Genomic DNA, 20,271 nt, shown 5'->3' with positions numbered 1-20,271 from the left:
TATTGACAAATAGAAGATTTGCTCGAACCAACTTACGCACGCCTTGACTAATCTCACGAGATAGTTGTTGACTCTACAACATTAGATAATTGTTGACTCTACAACTATCCATGAGTTCTCTTTATTATTGGAAATATTTGTTTCTGTTACCTACGGATGTTTAAAAGGCAATCATTACCCCATTACCTTCTTCTTGAGATGGAAAGTTCGATCCCACTTCAAAGTGGTTGAGTCTAATGAATACATAGTTAAAAATATTATCCGTCTTCTTAGGGACCGAGGCAACCACCAATGCCAATGCCATTGACATGACATTTAAATTGCACAAACCCTACAAAGTCATGATTTATTTTCCTTTATAATTACTAAATTCATAATAAACCAACCATTACATTGGATTGTTTAGCTCATATTTTTAAACTCAATCCCTCATCTATACTTTTTCGCCATATAAATCTCAGATTTCCAAAATTTGGGAGGTTCCACCCAAACATCGCTCAGAGAATACCTCAAAAACAGTTCATATGGCCTTCCTGCTCGCAGTTCTTAATAAATCTAAAATGTTACAGATTTTGAAAGTCTAAATTCGTAAAGTTTGATTTTAATATGTAGAAGAATGACTTATTAAAATTTAAATTTACATTGCCTATATTTCAATACCAAACAAATATAACCCAAATCTAGAAGTCAGATTGACAACATTTGGCAATAGAAACCATTAAAGCCAGATGGAAGATAACGCTTATACTGATGCGAAGAAAGAGAATGGCACAAATGATTAAGTATGAAGATGAAACCAATAGTTAAGAACTTAAAAATCCAAAACAGGAAGTGAATGGTCGTAACCAGGCCTCGGAAGGAACGACTTCCACATTGAAATGGAATTCGCTACAACAAAGTCAAAATTAAAAGACTACTGAAAGAAAAACAAAAGAAAAATCAGAAAACAAAAGGTTCAGTAGAAGCAAACTTATATCATAGAAACCCTAAAGTTTCAACTTCATTCTTCCGAAGCAGTTTCAGCACTCTTGTTGTTGTGTTTCTTCGCGTACCTCTGGTTCCTAAGAAACTTGGGATCCATCTACACGCAGATCGACGAGATAAAGAGTTAAAACTATTCTGCAGACGCATTCTATAAAAAGATAAGAAAAGATAATCGATTTAACAAGAACAGAAGTGATGCTATCCATGGATTCCATACCCCTTTAGTGGAAGTGTGGCGATGCTTCCTTGGTTTCTTGATGCCGTTTCTATGGGCTTTGCGGGACTGATTGTGCGCTGTGTGATTCTTCGACTTGGCCATCTCTGTACCACAGAACACCAACAAAAACAATAGGAAAAAAAAGAGAAATTAGAAAACTAGGTGCTGATTTTCGATGAATGAAGATAAACGAAGATTTTCAGAGAGAAAAAGAGTGAGAATTTCAGCAAACCTTTGTTGAGACTGAGAGGATGCAAAAGCTAGGGTTTCCTTCTCTCTTCTTTTTTTTCTTCGAAGGAAGGAAAAGCTAGAGTCATCTTATTTTAGTCGATGCAGCTGACATTGGGCTAGGGTTTGGGCCCATATTCTCACACTTTTTTTTTTGCAAAGGGCCCATCTTTTTTTTTGGCAAAAGAAAGGGCCCATATTCTCACTGGTAAGCTGTTTCTCTCCATTTTTTTTAATAAATCAAATTCTTCCATTATTTTAATTATTTTTATATTTGTTTTGCCTTAATCAGAATTTGATTTCCGATTTTCAATTTAGATGCGGTTTTTTTTTTTTGGTAGAACAATTTATACTCAGTTGATTATTTTCTTATCTATTTATTTAAAAATCCTAATTAAGAACTACCCATATTCTCATTTGTTATGGCAACTTGATTTCAAAATTTCAATTTAGGTTAAGTTTTTTCCCTTTGAACAATTTAAGGTATTTAATTTTTTAAAATTGAATTAGGCTTTCAAATTTTAAAGTTCATAATTTACAATTTAGGTTTAAGAACAATTTAAGTTTGGACCCACCTTGATTTTATTGGGCTTGGTCACTTTGGACGAGTAACTCATCCGTTACCTATTTGACCATAGTATATAATCGATTTTATTTTTCATTTTTAATTTTCAAACTAATATATAATATCGGTTTTGTACTTTTGTTCCACAAACTTTAAAATTAAAAATATTTCGATAAAGTTAATTTTTTTCGAGAGTAATTTAAAATTTTAGAAATCAATATGCCAATTCATAAGTTATGCAACTCTACAATTTATTATCTTTTTAAATCTTACTCAAAAACTCAACTACCCAAATAAACAAGGTATTATTGTGACATCCAAATAGTGATGAGAGGTATATCAATGAACCGATACCATATTCGGATATGAATGAACGAGAGGAAACCTAGGAATATGTAAACATGATTAAGAAAATGTTAAAAAAAAAAAAAAAGATAGCTACCGCCTATAGCTTGTATAGCAACAAGCTTCACATTTCTTTTCAGTACCTAATCATAACAACTTCAAAGTTAAAGCATGCTAGACTTGGAGCGATTGAATGACCTCTTAAAGAATTTACGTGGGCCTTCAGCATTACAACTATGATTTCGACTTAAATCCTCATTCTCACCCGTATTTTCGACCAAAAATTAGATCTTTGAATCCATAGTTTATTTAGGAAAAAAAGCTAAAATAGTAATAGTAATAAATATAAATTATACATCAATAAATTACCTCTTTAACGAGTAAAATTACTTTGAACTTTGTCTGACTTGTAACTTGTAAGAATATAATTAAAAATGGACAGAAAGAGAAACTATTTCCCAAATCTGATTGTGCTTTATAGAAAAAAAAAATAAATTAAACGAAAAAAAGGGCTATGGGCGAAACCTGGAAGCAAGAGGTCTCATAAGTGCACACAGTTGTAACGCCAAATCCTTTTTATTTCTTTATCCATTTTGTCAAATGACGCATTCAGATCTCCATATTTTCCCTTTCAATCTCCATTCCTCTTCATTCCAAACTCTCTGAAGCTAAGGATTCTCCGGTGATTTTTCCGTCTACTTTCTCATTGATTAGCTATCGGCGACTATGTTTCTCGTCGACTGGTTCTACGGCGTCCTAGCGTCGCTCGGCCTGTGGCAAAAAGAGGCCAAGATTCTTTTCCTTGGCCTCGATAATGCGGGGAAGACCACTCTCCTTCACATGTTGAAGGACGAGGTTGGTTTGATTTCTTTATCTACTCTGTAATTCAATCGTACTGTTTGATTTTTGGATTTCTTACGGAAATTTTGAGCTGCGCAGAGACTAGTGCAGCACCAGCCGACTCAACACCCGACCTCAGAGGAGTTGAGTATTGGGAAAATCAAATTCAAGGCTTTTGATCTAGGAGGCCACCAGATTGCTCGCAGAGTCTGGAAAGATTATTATGCCAAGGTGATCTTTTATGCATTTTTTGGCCAATTTCTGATTGCATTTTGTCCGAGATTTGTTTGTAACAGTTTCGGTGTCCATGAATCGCCTTGATGGTTTTCTTTGTTTTAAAATTGTCGACAGTTTGTTCTTTTCCATTATTGTTGTTAAACTGCCGTTCTAATTTGGTAATTGATTGGACCTATGATATAGATATTGTTTATTGATTCGAAGGGGCTGTATCATCGATTTGATGGTTGTTGGAGTGTTCTTCTTTTCAATCCCCACCAGATGCCTTTGTTGTTCTTCATTATAGGATTTAGAAGTTGGTTTCTTGGTTGGTTCTATGGTCCATACTCATTGTCTCCTTTCAGTCTCCTTCAGCAGTAGTTGACTTTTTAAGCCCAAACTTTTTGAATAAGGAACTTCCTTTCATTTTCTGAATCTTGATGTAAAAGCTCTTACAACCTGAAACAATATGAAGATAGAAGCTGATAGATACTATGGAAGTTTCTGTTTTTGTGTTTCAACAATTCCCACGTTGTCAACCCATCTGATTAAGAAAGAAAAACCAAAGTTGCAGATGCATACCATTTCCTAAATCTATTAAGTGTCCTTCTCCCATCAAATGAACTTTCGGGATACTCACCATTAAAGTTGATATGGGATGCTGATTTTTTTTCTTTTTCTTATTTTTTGATAAGAAACGAGTTTTCATTGAGAAACATGAAAGAATATACAAGGGCATACAAAAAACAAACCCACTAAAAGGGATCCGTCTAGGACCCTAATCCAAAATAATAACACCTAACTGGCTTTTGTAGGATTGAACCTACCTAATTTCCATTCCACTCTATAGCTTTCATGGAATAAAAGCATTGCCAAATGGTTTTCTGTAACAGCGCTTGGTGTTAATATTTATGCATTGTGATCGGGTAAGGCTCCCGAGACATTATTTTTATTGAAACAGTTAAAGGTAGACGAGGAAGAAAAAAAGTTGCTATTTGTGTACTTGTTTCCATTCTTATGGGTGCTATCACCGCGATGTACATTTTGATCCATCAAATCCTTCGATTGTTTAAAGTAAATTTGGATTTCAGATGTGTCCCTGGTGTGATGAGAACCTGTGGTCATTTCGACATCTGATGTTCTCCAAGATCATGATCTTCCATATGCTAATTTGATTCTTATATTATTCTGTTGTAACTATTGGAACTTGAATAACATTCATAATCCCGAGTTTGTGGTAGTTTATGGCTTCTGAATTCCCTCTTTGCTAACATCTCATGCCTATTGACACATTCCACGGAATAGGTGGATGCAGTAGTTTACCTGGTTGATGCCTATGATAAAGAGAGGTTCGTCGAATCAAAGAAGGAGCTCGACGCCCTCCTTTCAGACGAAGCGCTGGCTGATGTTCCATTCCTTGTGCTTGGAAACAAGATCGACATCCCTTATGCAGCTTCAGAAGATGAGCTAAGATATCACCTGGGTTTGACCAATTTCACAACTGGCAAGGGAAAGGTCACTCTTACATTGACAAACGTTCGACCGCTCGAGGTTTTTATGTGTAGCATCGTCCGGAAGATGGGTTATGGGGATGGGTTCAAATGGCTCTCCCAATATATCAAGTAGGTGCCAACATTGGGCAATTAGCATCCATCATTCCATGTAGGTTATCACCTTTGCCAGACAGAGATTAATTTTGGAAGAAAATTGTTTACAAGTTTGGCAGCTCAATATTTGTTCTATTGGAACTAGGTTTTGTTGTCATGATTTTCTCTGATTATTGGGTTTTTCCTTGTTTAGTGACATTATTGTTGCATTAAACTCTCAATAAAGTTCGTAGATCAACGACTTCTATAGAATTAAATTAAAGTTTGAATCTAATTATACCGAAAGATATGAATCTTCGGACGTAAACTGCTGGTTTTAATCAGAATTTTCAATAGATTATGAATATAATATTGTTTATGTTTTTTCAATGCCAAACTACTGAGAAATAATAAGATCCTTTAAAACATGAAAATTTCATATTCTAATTTCTACTAATTTTGTGGACAGTAGAACGTCCACCAGATTCTTTGAAACAGTTCAGAATGGTGAATGAGTATTACAAAACAAACTGACCTATTCATATACTTACAGCATTTACAGGCTACAAGAAAAGCATTTGCTTTGAGTTTGACACAAAGGGGCATTAATTCTTACCCCAACCCAGAAAGTTCATTACTCTCTAAACTCATTGCCTCAGTAGAGCCAATCTCCAGAACTCGAGTCGAGTATCGGTATCGGCCTCTTCATGTTGGCCTGAGCTAAGGAAACTCGTATCTTTAACCATTCTTAGAATAACTACCACAATCATACGAATCTTCACAAACTTATGCTCTCGTATCAGGATGTGTAAGTACTTCATATTCCAGCTGCAATAAGCCAAAAATATCACACAATCAAAAATTTAAAATACTTGAACTTGCACAGGGAACTTTAATGGGAAGCCTTTTAACTCACCGCTGCTTCATCGTAGGTTAACTTCATCCTACGATACTCTTCTTGTGCTTTCTTCGATCGAAACAAGGCCTGAACCCGCACAACAGCTCTCTCAACTCGCTCTTCTGCTTGTTTTTGACTAACATGGTAGAAGTTCTCTACTGCGTCACTTTCCTGCTGTTCTGCCACTTCAGTGGGTGCAACCTGAAGCCCACGAAAACCTTTTCTCTTAAGACGCCAGCGCAGTATAGCTTTCTCGAGTACTCCTACTGACCAAACAATCTTGCAATACTGCCTCCGCACTTGGAAGCCTCTAAATGCAGCCTAGGAAGAAAGAAACAAATAGGAAGTCATCGACTGTTTTTTTACAGAACACTTCTAGCACGCATGTTATTTCATAATAATTACATGAAACTTGAAGATCACTTCAATATAAAGGTAAAAATAAACCATACTGAACGATGATAACCACAACAAGATCACTTCACAATAATTGTATGAAATTTCACTCCAGTTAATGTAGACAAACTAAAAGTTCAGTTGGATGATGATGCTTATTTTCTTATATTGGACTTCAGCTCCATCAAAGTTTTTGTACGATCAAAGATACATGAAATTAGAACCATCAGGGGTGCGAAAGATGAAGTAAAAGTGTAAAATCATGAATTGATACAAAGTAAAAATGTAAAAACAAACCCCGTGAGAAAGATGAGGTATCCCTCCCACTCTTCTAGGCAAAAATTGCAAAAATAACACTACAATTAGCATTAAGAGATTCACTGCTCCTATGCTCTCAATTGTTGGTGGAAGCTTCTCTCATTTTAATGCTCGTTGGGTTTTTTTCAGAAGATTTCAAAGATAATATTGTGCAGTTACTTATCGGGCCTCATTTATCCTTGAAAGCCCACATGATTTGAGTTAATGCGGTCAAAGCAACTATGTCAAAACTATGGTTTAAAAGAAATCAAAGACTTTTTTCAAAGCAAAAGCAAGGATGGGGTGGAAAGCTTCGACTTGCTAAGTTCAAAGTCTCTCTTCGGTGTTCAATTTCACCGGCTTTGAAGAACTACTCAGCTGGCCTAATTTATGATTCCTAGAATGCCTTTTTATGTTCTTCTTAATTGTTATCTCCTTTGGTTACTTTGGTTTCTCTTTTTTCACTCCTATCTTGGAGTTTGTATCTTTAAAACTCTTTGTTTATTTTCATTCATCAAGGAAAATTCTCGTATCTTGTTCTAAAAAAGAGAATTAAAGGGGGGAGAGAAAATAACTATAAAATTTTTTAGTAAGGAGCTCTATTTTGTACAATGAACAAAATAAATAAAACATACATATAGGCTCTTCAACATTTTCTTTTAAAATTGTGGTTCCTTTAAGCCAAATCAAACAAGAGAGAGTCGAACGGTTTGAATCCAACAAGTACTTAATCTCCCCAGTTACATTAATAAGTAATATAAAAAGATACTACAAATAACTCTATTTGGATCTCATCCAAGTATAAAAGATTAGTTTACCCGATCTTGTCTATTATATAGTTCATGGTTTAGTTGGACTTATTTGTGAAAAGATACCAGTATAAATAGGAGATTTTTCAAGCCTTGAAGATGGCTTAGGCCTGTCTCTTTCCCCTGAATGGCTCATAATCAGTTCTCAAATAAATTGAAAGTAATGCCAAGAATTAAGGGTAAAGACTTACTTGAATCCTAATAGCTTGACGACGCATATGTAGGAACTCTTTGCGGATCTTCCACGTGCGAAATCTGTACTGAATACGAGCAGCAGCTGCCATCCTTTTTCGTGTCTCAAAGTTGCGGTAGGCATGTTGGATTTTCATGGCTGCAATAATACCACGTGCTTCATCTTCAGGGGTAGAGAATTCAACTGCTCTAGTCCTTAGCTTTAAAGAATGCTCACGGAATGCAGCTTGTATGCGTGCTGCCGCATCAGCTGCTGTTCGGTAAGCTGCTAATGTATCTTTTATATACATCTGCTCCTCACTGATGCTATCAGGATTAATTGTATCGGTTGTTGTACTAATTTCCAACGAACCACTAACATTTCCGGCCAAGCTCATCTCGTTAAAATGTGATATCAAAGCCTTCTCTGAAAGATAAGCAGCTAAGCCATCATAACCATTCATAGATGCAAGATCTGCAGCGGTGCAACCCCCAGGGTTTTTCGATGTGGGATCAGTGACCAAGTTTGGCTTAGCCCCCACTGATAAAAGAACAGCTACCATTTTCTCCCTAAATAAAGAAATTCTGTGGTCAAATAGGTGATAAATGCTTACCAGTACAGGGAAACTCTAAAACTAATTAACACTAGAAATTGCCAACACAGCAGGCCAACCTCTCAGCTTGGTTCAAGGTATTGTAAAATAACTATGATTAAGATAGATGATGATTGAAGAGAAAAATGATCATATGCACGACAATGTTGAATTACATAGCTCAGAATTTTGAATTACTGAGTGGTGTGTCAATACGTAGATTAAAAACTTTTGATAGAGATAAAATTATATCAAAAAATTAAATCATACTAATAATGTATAAATATATAATAATAACACAACCCTTTGATGACCCTCGAGCATTCCCATTTCCAGTAGAGCAAAAATACAAAAGCAAAACAATCATTGTTTTGGGCATCAAGAACCCCCGTGTGGGAGTATTTGTCCTAGGCATTTGATACCCATAAGAATTTGATGCAAAGCCCCGAATAATCAATGATTTATAACCAATATTTATTTGCATGATGGAGACTCTCCAATTAAAAGGTCCTCGATCAGTAAGAGTGGAATCGAATGAAACTGAAAGGCTTAACCACTTATTCCATCAGTTTGACAAATAATACTATACCTCCCATAATAAGCTGCCCAGTGAAGAGCTGTCCATCCAGATTTATCTCGAAAATCTATTGATAAACCAGACCAGACAAATAGGTGTACAGCCCAGGTATATCCCAATATGGCACACAAGTGGAATACTCCTTGACCTTTAACATCAAACTCAGTGCTTTTCTTTGAGCCTTCAGCGATTCTTTCTATCAACCATTCCCTTAACCTGCTTCTCAAAATGATCTCAAGAACACCATCTCTTGCTTGTGGAAATTGAGTTTTATTTTCTTTGACTGACTTCAACAAATAAATCCAACTATCAGAAATGTCAGAAGTTTTGACGGCAAATTTTTGGGCCTCATTCAGGGCAATGGGTGTCAATTTAGTCGACATGATGCTCAGGCTTTTGGACGTAGAAAACAACAGATGAGCAAGTCGCATCTGAACTTGAAACTCCTCCCACTTGTAGCTCTGTTCTGAAGCAACTACAAGCTCTTGTAAATGTGGTGCACGATACTCAAAATTCAGAACTTGACTAATAGGCTTGTGGCCATCTAAGCTCACGAAGAAATGTACTAGTCCTGGTGAATGCGGCTGTACCAGACAGCGATAAACTCCAGGTTGAACAAAATCAACATTAACACTAGTATCACCACACACGACCAATATATTGGACTTTGCCAGATGTACGTACTCATTGTGAAAAAATCCAGTGATTAGAATCTGCAATTAGTACAATGAATATCATTAGTATGTTTGACAGATAAAGCGGGTTATTGGCAGCAAGATGGTGTATTCCACCATCCTGAATGTATAACACTAACATGCAAACTCGTCAAATCAACAAGAGAAATAATAAACAACCCCCAAGCTATTCTTGAAACTCCATTTCAATCTTAAAATGAAAAGATCATACTGTGAAGCTTCTTGAAACCCATGAAATGAATAGGAAAGTGGGGTGGTCTATACTTTTTAAATGACTTACTTTTAAAACATTTGCACTTCACGTTAATAATGAGTTTTGATCCGCCATGTTCACAATATTGATTATGAGAGAAATAAATTAATAACCCAAAAATGAAACTGAAGGACAATATTTCAGTTGTTGAATGTTCACATCGGCAGCAACAAGATTCCATCAATAAAATTCAAAAACCAATTGTACTAAATGAGTAATGAATATTATCTAAATATTCAAGAGGATAAGTGGTAGTTGGCTGAAACAACCTAGCCTAGATTAAAAACTATGATGATTCATAGGGAAGAGTACTATTACATGTACCAAATTAATAACTCAAAGAATATCTGCATTATTTAATTCACTTGGTCTACCTCAACGAGTTAAAAAGAGAGTTTACTTCAGCTACTGTAGATCTTTAATGGGACTATTTGGAACATCTACGAGAAATAGGTCAATCAAAGACTTCTTTCCTTCTTTTGATAAGAGAACCATAGACTTAATTTAAGCAACCAAGGGGAGACAAGGAAAAAAAAAGGAAAAGAAAACAGTCGTCTTTGTAGTATTGAAACAGCCAGCAAGCAGTCTTATCAACAAAACCAGCGGAGACGATGCTTAAGCCCCCTTCAAATAGGAATGGCACAAACAACTATTTGTATATATAGCCAAAGCATCTCTGTTTGTAATAGTGTAAAAGTGGTTATGCATTTCCATAAACTCATCAATGATATCACTTATACAGTTGTTAATTCGGCTACTTCAGTCATGTTGTAAGGATAGAAGTGGAAAATTCAATCACAAATAGAAATTACAATCTTAAAAAAGTAACACAGTTTTTTTGGTTCCTCGTTAGAGAAAGCACTCAAAATTTTGACGAACTTTCCTCACCTCTAAAAAATTTGATGAAAAAATTCCTTTTATCACAAAGAATGCAAAACAATAAGAAGAAGAAGAAAGAAGGTCTAAATACTATTTGGTCCCAAACTTTCATCCTTGTTTTGTTTTGTTTCCAATCCTTCAAATATTCCATCTGTCCGTTAATTTTGTATAAAAAACTATTTTAGTCTTTACTGTTAATTTAATTCTTCATTAATCAATCAACCAGAACTTAAATTTGTTTGGAAAACCAACATCTTACCTACCACATAAGGCATCAAACACTTGTCCATGTAAACATCTATTTATAAGCTCAATTAGCAATATATGTGCCTATGTTAGGGATGGTTGAGTAGTCTATGAAAAAACTAATGGAAAGGATTGAAATAATTTTTCCATACAAAGTTATTGTTCCAATCCGAGACATAAACAAAGACAAGGATAATATTTATAAGAAAAAAGGACCCCAAACTGAAACAGAAATTCTTATCTAAAAAAAAATGTTGGAAAGTTAACATACCAAAATAAAGTTAGAGTTACAATTCAGAAACCATAATAGGATTTTAACCTAACTAATAACAATAATAATAAAGTAACATAACCAGAATGCTTCTTGTGCCTGCACAAGAAGAAATAGCAAAAAGCCTGATAAACACCTACATTATGAAGGTGATCTAAGGTCAGATAAGTAATAGGAAATATGAATGAGTGAAGTTGGTACTAGTAGAAGGGAAAACCTTTGTTTTTTCTGTAGAAAAGGCCCACGCAGGCGAGACATCAGTTATGTTAAAAATTTGCTCCATAACAGAAGATTGATGATGATCTAATGCCAGATCAGTATAGGAATTGTACATGGGTGAAATGGGAGGCTCAACAGCAGGATCAATGACTGAACCAGAAGATTCAGTGATGACTTCATTTATCCATCGTCCAAAGCTGTCCTGACTTTGCAATCCATCATTTAACAAATTGCCATATGTATTAACAGAGTTTACTGGAACAGATCCCTTACTCTTCACATTCAAATTCGTTTGACCACCCGTTAATGACATATTGGTACTCCCCGAAAAACTGATATTGCTGTTGGTACTACCAACTGACTCAACTGGATTATTAAGTGAAGACATGTCCCCAAATAAATTGATGGCCACCTGCAAAGATAGATGATTAGAGTTCATATATAAGGCCATAACAACTAGAGAAGAAGAAACTTTAAATGCCTATATTAAATTTTGTAGAGACAAAATGTTCAACATCAGCAGCCAATTGTCTGATAACAATATTGTCAAGTAATAAAACCAAACAAAATTACCAATGATTATATATCAACTTTATTTATCACTTTTAAATCAGGGAAGAGCAAAGTGAAGCACTGAAGCAAAATCTACCACCAACCAGCTTGGGAATCAAACCTAGCCTTGAAGAGTAACATGCTCCAATAAACAAAATGAAATAAAAAGAAAGAAAGAAAGAAAGAGAAGATGGAAGGGCAAGGTAACAAACAGAAGCAGAAATTTGAAATAGTAAATAACTCTACTCACATTTATTGGGACTTCATTCTGTTGGTCAAAGCATGAAAGTCTTTCTGGTGGACGAGAAGAAAAAAAGTAATAGAATTAGTCATCTAGCCACTTCTTATCTAATTCAGCAAGTTGTTTTTGCCTCATTTAGAACTTTGTTTTAGTTACCTCCTTTAGGTATAACAGGGTTGAAAGGCTCGTTTGTCACAAGAAGTTCATCCCACTCAAGTGTATTGATCTCATGAAGCCGTTGTTCGTGAGTCATGACTGTTGCAGTGTCACTAGGCTCTGTTCATTATCCATGTATAATAGAAATGTCAACTTTTTGTCATGTTTGAGAGCACAAGCAAACCAAAAGGATTGAACTTTAAGGGTGTCGAGAGCTCTTAAAAAAACTAACTTCGTCAAAGGTACTTCCATAACAAGTACTTCAAAAAAGATATTCATACTCAATCATTATGTTTTATCTCATTGGAAGTGATTTTTAGAATTATTATTATTCGCAGAATAAATAATTCTAAAATTGGCAATCCAAAACAAAAACAATTAATATTAGGAAAGAATCAAATAAGTTAGAGAGAAAGTGTGTAGGAAAAGGGAGATTGGTTTGAGAGGGTGTATGAGTAGAAAGAGACTACTGAGAGGAACTACGATGTGAGATAAAGCGAGGAATTAGATAGAAAATATGTACGTAGGAAAATGGTAGTGAGAAAATGTATGTACAAGGAGATGAATCTGGATAACGGAATAGTCGGCTTTTCTAAGATAAGTTGATTTTGTTAGATTCTTTTTGTGTGAATATTAAGCTTCTAACTTCTTGGTGGGCTTTACTACACAAGAAAGTTTTTTTGTAACTACAATCTTCTTTTGCTACATAAGATTAGAAAGCGGTGATTGTATAGAGCTTGGGGAGGGTTAGCTCTACCCTCCGCCTTTTGTTTGTATTCCCTTTAGGGGCCTTCTTGATTTGAATACATTTATTTTGTTTCTTATCAAAAAAAAAAAAAAAAGGAATCTGGGTAATGAGAAGTTAATGGGAGAGTGTGAAGAGAAAAATCAGTGAAAGTGTGTAAAGAGAAACTAATCAGTGAAAGTCGGAGCATCTTGATCACATATTATGGCATTGCTAGTTTTTCCAAGATATTTGGGACCGGTTCTTTGAGATTTTCGAGGTGCCCTGAGTTCCTCGTAGAGATTGGGGAGCTCTGGTGGAGGAAGTACTTTTGCTACTCCATTCCGAGAGAAAGGGAGTTTTTTTTTTTTGGTAGGCTTATTTCTTTGCAATTTTGTGGGAGATTTGGTTGGACAGAAACAACATAATCTTTAGGGGTGGAGAGAGATAGGAAGTCTATTTAGATCTCATTAGGTTTAACGTCTCTTTATGGGGGTTCTGTTTCAAAGTTGTTTTGTAATTATCATTTAGGTTTTATTCTTTGTATGGGACGCCCCTTTTTTTAGGTAGGGCTCCTCCTGGACTTTTACTTTTGTGTGCCCTTTATATGTGTTTCTATTTTCATTTGTCTCAATGAAAAGTTCGGTTTCTTATAAAAAAAAAAAAAATAGTGAAAGAATGTGGGTAGAGTAATTAGTGAGAGAAAGTGTGTTGTGAAAGATTGGGATAAAGCTTAAACCCAAAAAGCACCTGATTTTTTTTTTTTTATGAAAAGAAAAACTTTCATCGAGAACAAATGAAAGAGAGCCAAATGCACCTGATACAGCACCTATCAATCACTTCTTTGAAAAACATTTCTAAGTGTTTTTTTGCTTTTCTGAAAATTTTTTTCCAAATTGTAGATAACTAAAAGTAGAAAATGCTTTTGACCATTAATCATTTAAAAATTTTAAAATGGTTAAAAACAACTCTCAAATATACCCTAATGCACCAGAAAATTGCAAAAATAAACTACAAGTTTGCTCTAATAGATAGAAACATGGACAATATATATATATATATGTAATAGAAAATGCTTTTGACCATTAATCATTTAAAAAATTTTAAATGGTTAAAAACAACTCCCAAATATACCCTAAATGTACCAGAAAATTGCAAAAATAAACTACAAGTTTGCTCTAATAGATAGAAACATGGAAAATATATATATATCATCAAACAAAGTACAAAACAAAAAATAAAATTTGACAGGTTACGCCAACGTCATGCCATCACCTGACAGTTCAGTTTTACCAACAGAACAAACATGATTAGCCCTGGAGTCAAGTTCTTCTGATAAAAGCCAAGGACTAGACGGGTTAGAGACAGAACCAGAATTTGAATTCATAGATGTGGATGGAGAACTCTGCAACTAGGAGCAATAGGAAGTTAGTACAGCAACTCATTTTCAATACAGAAAATTAATAGGAAGAAGTTGTTCATGAAGTGCTCGAGTGCATGCTACTGATACCACGTGCATAATGTTAGGAAGTTTTATCCATCCATCCCATGAAGCACCACAGAGTCGATACATATGAAAACAGTGTTCATCTGACCTACTAAAATTTTCCCATCAAATAGCATTATGATCATTGCTTTTTCCATTCAGGGATAAATATATGCACATCAGAATAAAGAGAATCACTCATCACTTGAATTTCCATCCAGCACTCCACATCTAGGCAGTGCCTTTATTTGTGAGAATTAAGCCAGAGGAGTAATAAAATTGGTACAGAAATTGCAATTGCAATAAGAGAAACCCAAAGGCAGTAATCGTACAGTAAGTTGAATCACAAAATGTTTAAATAGTAGTAGAGTAACAAACATATAAATTTTATGGTTGACTTTATCCTTAATTTTGTTGTATTAAATCATCGAAATACAACACAAACAGGTAATTATCCAATTTTTGCATGGTGAGAACTGGGAAGTAGATATTACTTGACCATTATTTCAGCCAGGGTTTCAAGATCCCCAATCCTCTTCCCAATCCAAAGGAGGGAGGTGGAAAACAGAGAGAGGAATGCAACGCAAGACTGCTATATTGTGCCGGTAAAAATTCATAGACATACATGACACCATTGTTTTCAAAGAAAAAGAAAACAGCTCAGCCATGGAGGCAAAATCAGCAAATCTTAAATGGATTTAGTAGTCCAAAGAATAAAAGGCCATCTCATGGCCAATATTTCAGTAATTTCAGATGAGTTCTGCTGAAACCAACCTCTTGTGTTTCACGGTAATGAACGAGGACAATGTGTTCGAGACTCCTGAACAAAAAGTAACATAAGTCATAGATGGTACAAATATGACATAATATATTGCCACTGGCACTATCTTTTCTGTTCTTTGCTTGTGGCAAGATGGGGATAGAAGTTAGAACATTGAAAGAACTGGTAGTGAACAATATACCAATGCAAGTTCAATTACAACATACTTATCAAGGAGCCAATAACACCGACGGACAAAGGTTGGATTATCAAGGCCATGGGCATAGTATACATGTATCCTTTCTACATTACCAACCTGCCAAAGAAAAAGCACAATTTATCAAAAAAAAAAAAAAAAGCTTTTCTTGGTGATTAATACATAACAGTACAATAATTACCACAAAGCCAAACACAATTAATACTTGATGTTAACCATATGATCATATCACGACTAAAACTCAGTTATATGGTCAAATTGCCAACAGACTCAAGAGTCTGGTTATAATAAATTTAACCATTTGATATACTTAGAACACTTTCCTTCATGTGTAGGCTCATATATTAATTTGATTAACGAGACATGATAAGTAGAAGAGGGTATTAGAGAAAATTGAAACCATATATGGAATAACATTAGAGGGATTTATATTCAGGACTTTTTTTCTCCAATACTATGTTAAATAGACAAAAGACCCAAATGCTTAGGCCGATAAACTATGTTCAATCTAATCATTTAATATACTCTAAACAAATATAATTATTTAGTAGAAAAAATAGAAACTACTTCAAATTTGTAAGGAAAAATGACATATAAATTCTAGTCTACAATAACACACAAATCCGTAACACAACTATTAGATGGTAATAATTAAGCTAGTGGGAAATTGGTAAATAACCTGACCCATCCTTCCTTACGTCTTACCAAATTATGTTACAATAAGCAAAAGCATCAAGCTACATAACCATTGATCACTCAAAACTTTATGTCCCCAATAGACAAATTCCAACAATGCATTTAGAAATAGTTGATTGACTTCAACGTAAAAAATTCATCACAAACACGATTCAATCTCTCACTTGACACCAAAAGCTTAGGGCAACATATTGTAATCCAATACTCAACCATTCTTTAGATTGACATGTTCCTCATTTAAACATTTCAAAGGGGAAAGATTAAATTGATCACATAGCATAAATGCAACCATCTAATCAAAACAAGAAATACTCACTTTGAGGTGTTCATGTGCTTCTTTTACTGTCTTCCCATCCTTCTTTTTCTTCCAATTATGCCCATCTTTGCGGAAATTCCTAAGCATCTTGCGGTCAAACAGTACAATGGTTCCACCTGTTGTGCATTTCCAATATTATAAATTTTTGCGTCATTGCTACTTACACTCGTTTCCCATATTACTCAATATGGAAGGATAAATGTGAGTCATACAAAATGCAAAGAAGACTTATAACTGTATTTGATATAAGTTGTGTCAGACATTAAACAGTAAACTTCTGTGAGCATGACTTATAACAAGTGGTAAGATAGTCATTAATAGTTGCACAAGCATTATCTCGTGAAATTACTTTTGGGCAAGTTCACTGGCTTGACATGGATGATGAAATATTTGTAGTTACATAGTATTGCAAGGATTTCATTTGGGCGTAGCCATCTTGCACTTGCTTCCTCTCTGATGTTTTTAACGTCCAAATCTGCTCACAGAATGGCAAACACTGATGAGATAGTAGTTTTGGAAAGCAGGTAACATGAATACTAGGCGTGAATTGTTAAAGATAATTTGAATAGCCATTCAAATTTAAGGTGGTGAGAACCATAAGTCGTACATGAATTCGTCAAAAATTTCAGGTCCCACCCAATAAAGGTTATTAGGATCCCCTGCTTAGGGGTGATAATTCTGTCGATAGCCTGTGTTAACTGTGACCACAATGTTCTTAACGCTTATAGCATCCAGTCATGGGCATTTTTTAACCTAAAATGATAGCTTTTCCTTGCCTTTAAATAATTCAACAGCTTTTCCCCCTAGCCAAGTATCTACTAGAAGTCAAAACTTCAATGTTTCTTCAGATATTTCAAGTGCTTCCTTCTTTCTCATCAAAACTCTAAGCTTCCACGGAAAGGAATTCGTCACTCTCTACTATTCTTCTCGCTGATGTAGCTCACACCTATTTTCTTTGAGATTGTATAATTAAGACGTTGCAAGGAATATATACTTGCTCATTTCCACCACCTCCTACATGACGAAAATTTTATTCCCCCGGATTGAAAAAATCATAAAGAAATTACAACAAGTCATTCGTCGAATACCAATTGCATTAACAGTATCATACGCCATTGGGCATAGCAGTTAGCAGCACGTTGATTTTTCTCGTCCAAAAACGGAGAAAAAAGAGAAGTCTTCCTAACCACTATCTTGCCGGTACACATAACTTCAAGAAAACACTGTCGCGGTTCAAGAGCGCTAAACCTTAACACCTATACGCCGACAGCCGTCCAAAATTACTACCCTATCAGTACTTCCAAACAGGCTATAATCATAACAGTACCTTGCAATGTATGGAAACCATGAATCTCCGAGCCAACGAGGGTTCCTGGAACGTCCACTTTCATGGAGAGAGACATCGATGATTCCTATCAGATTCTGAACCTAACCAAAAAAATGCATCAAATTCTCGAAAAATTACCTGCGAGCAAACAAGACTGGAGAAGGAGAAACGAAGTAGCAGTACCAGGAAACAAGAAATGGAGGCGATTATGGCAGATTTCTGATTACGAACGGAATTTCGATTGGTACTAAGATACAGGGGAAGGGACAATTAGCAGAGCTCAATTATAGTCTTCTTTGACTCATTGTTCTTTCTCTCTCTCCATTTTTCCTCAGCTGAAATTTTACGATGGACGGTGGCTGCCGCCTGCCTGGGTCGGGCTGGCGGGGCCTTCTTTTTGGAAGGTCTTAAAGTAAGTTTAACTTTTAATCCTAAATTAAAACAAAATATCGTGATTCCGTATCTAATACTATAATATATTTTAAGTTTTAACCTGTCCTGTACAATTAAAATTATTCTTAAATTTTTTTTTTCTTATACAATTCTTAAATTCTAGTTAACATCCAGTTTTAATAACAAAACAAAAGCTGATGCATATAATAATTGTTTTCCTAATATTCCCTCTTTAAGTAGTGAGCTTTCTTTTTCTATTTTTTAATCAAAACGAAATCCGATTGCGTACAATAATTAAATGAATGAACTTAAAAGAGAAGTGTAACTAAGGCATGTATTATTGTTAAAGTTGGAATTCTCACTCTTTTATGTATTGTTTAACTAAATATAATAATAGAGATTAGAAAGTATTATTCAAAAAAAAATAATTATGATGTTATGTACTAAAAATAAAGGATCATATTCACCTCTTATTTCCGCATGCGGTAATTGGTAAGTATATTTTATGATTATAATACTAATTGTTATCAAGTAAATCTAAGACGACATTGTCTAGACTCCAAGTGAGCTACATGGACAATACTCAAACGATGCAAAATAAAAGAAGTTGAGCGTATTGGGTACCAACTCGAGTGCACCAACCCAAAGGGTCGAGTGCATTTGGGCAGTTTGTATGGGAGACAGCCAGCGAATGAGGCGCTGACATCTTGCGTCTGAATTGTGACATGCTCTATAGAATCGTTCAAAATGTCGTCACGCTTCTATGCAATGCACAGATATAACGAGAGTGTCAGTGGTTCCAACGTAACGATAATTTCTCTTGGTCACTCCCTCTCTATATAAAAACTCTATGGAAATCCTAATCTAGATACTCGCAATAATTCCTATGCAAACTCTAAAGCGAATTCTTGACCCACACCAAGCAAGTTCTCATTGAAATCCATATAATTACTCTACTTGCTCCATACACGTTTGCTCCCATTTTAAGTACTAAATTAGGAATCAAAATGCATTCGAGAGAAGTACCACACTGGTGCTAAATTTTTACGTGTAAGTGAGCCTTGAGTTAGGAGATAAAGACGTACGTGACATTCACGTAGCACCTACTCGAAAATTGGCATCAAAGAGAAAATAATGATAATAATAATAATAATAATAATAACATGTTTTTTTAGAGTAATAATTATTGACTTGGTTAAAAGCACTCATCCTTGTAATTTTCATTTGTCGATATAAATTTGTCTAATATATTCTTAATTTTTTTAATATAAAGTTGGTGAGATTCCAAACTCATAAATTTTCTGTTGGAGGTAGGTGTGTTAAGAACTATGTTCAGGTAATTGGCTAATGTCTATTTAGAAAGCATTTTGAACAAAGTAAATTCGTCTAAGTTATTTTAGATTTTGGAATTGTTACTAGGTAAATGAGTTATTTTAATTTTTGAACTGTTACACCCTAAATTATAACTTGGTAAAATTGGCTAATACGAAACTCTAAACATAGTCAACGATAATTTGCATATATTCCTTCTCGCAAGGTTGGAGGTTTGATCTCCCATAAATCATTGTAAAAAAAAACCTTTGGTAAAATTGATTAACAATTTAGTTTTAGTTTTTAAATAGTTTACTGACTCTTACAATGTAATCTAGAATTCTACCTAAAATGGGGAAAAATGTATAACATTCGAAAAAAAACTAATATTGTTATGTATGTACATAATCTCTCTATATATAATTATTCAACTGTAATTTACTATCATTATTATTATTATTATTATTATTTTTTGGATGGCCAATTGACCATTATCCTATGTCCATAAATTCCAATGTGATATTATCATTTATCAACAAAGAATTTACCATCGAGATAAATTATAAACCATCAAAATATGAATAGAAAAATGATGTAAATAATCTGACTTTAAAGTTATTTAATATTGATTATCATATTTTAGCCAAACAATTTAGAGTCATTTGGTAATTATTTTGTTACTATAAATATATATTTATTTAAGGTACAATTACTGGGGACTATACTTAATAATTGTAATGGTCATAAAGGAGTTTTATTTTCAATTTTACCTCTCTATTCCTCACACCGTATTTACTTTTTAACGAT

General features: G+C 34.6%; 3 protein-coding genes across 3 annotated transcripts; 1 reads left to right on the top strand and 2 right to left on the bottom strand.

Annotated features, from left to right (window-relative positions):
- Positions 1 to 778: 778 nt before the first annotated feature.
- Positions 779 to 1,593, bottom strand: LOC111009591 (large ribosomal subunit protein eL29z). Its single transcript, XM_022282720.2, has 3 exons — positions 1,434 to 1,593; positions 1,202 to 1,305; positions 779 to 1,081 (listed from the first exon to the last, which is right to left on the bottom strand). Exons 2-3 carry the CDS (start codon positions 1,301 to 1,303, stop codon positions 1,001 to 1,003), a joined length of 183 nt encoding a protein of 60 aa, XP_022138412.1. The 5' UTR covers positions 1,304 to 1,305; positions 1,434 to 1,593; the 3' UTR covers positions 779 to 1,000.
- Positions 1,594 to 2,861: 1,268 nt separating this feature from the next.
- Positions 2,862 to 5,264, top strand: LOC111009871 (small COPII coat GTPase SAR1A). Its single transcript, XM_022283102.2, has 3 exons — positions 2,862 to 3,194; positions 3,279 to 3,410; positions 4,701 to 5,264. Exons 1-3 carry the CDS (start codon positions 3,066 to 3,068, stop codon positions 5,019 to 5,021), a joined length of 582 nt encoding a protein of 193 aa, XP_022138794.1. The 5' UTR covers positions 2,862 to 3,065; the 3' UTR covers positions 5,022 to 5,264.
- A 133-nt stretch (positions 5,265 to 5,397) lies between these two features.
- LOC111009931 (calmodulin-binding transcription activator) lies at positions 5,398 to 18,859 on the bottom strand. Its single transcript, XM_088126334.1, has 15 exons — positions 18,778 to 18,859; positions 17,899 to 17,979; positions 17,761 to 17,817; positions 16,783 to 16,908; positions 16,434 to 16,549; positions 15,432 to 15,520; positions 15,219 to 15,264; positions 14,234 to 14,369; positions 12,235 to 12,354; positions 12,088 to 12,131; positions 11,284 to 11,697; positions 8,735 to 9,435; positions 7,573 to 8,122; positions 5,898 to 6,200; positions 5,398 to 5,809 (listed from the first exon to the last, which is right to left on the bottom strand). The coding sequence occupies exons 1-15, from the start codon at positions 18,857 to 18,859 to the stop codon at positions 5,768 to 5,770; spliced, it is 2,907 nt and encodes a 968-aa protein (XP_087982460.1). The 3' UTR covers positions 5,398 to 5,767.
- Positions 18,860 to 20,271: the final 1,412 nt, after the last annotated feature.

The sequence above is a fragment of the Momordica charantia genome, assembly GCF_013281855.1.
Source record: "Momordica charantia cultivar OHB3-1 chromosome 7 unlocalized genomic scaffold, Mcharantia_2.0 BLBB01000007.1, whole genome shotgun sequence".
NCBI classification, from domain to species: domain Eukaryota; kingdom Viridiplantae; phylum Streptophyta; class Magnoliopsida; order Cucurbitales; family Cucurbitaceae; genus Momordica; species Momordica charantia.
The sequence above is the reverse complement of the archived record's forward strand: the minus strand, read 5'-3'. Positions and strand labels throughout refer to the sequence as shown.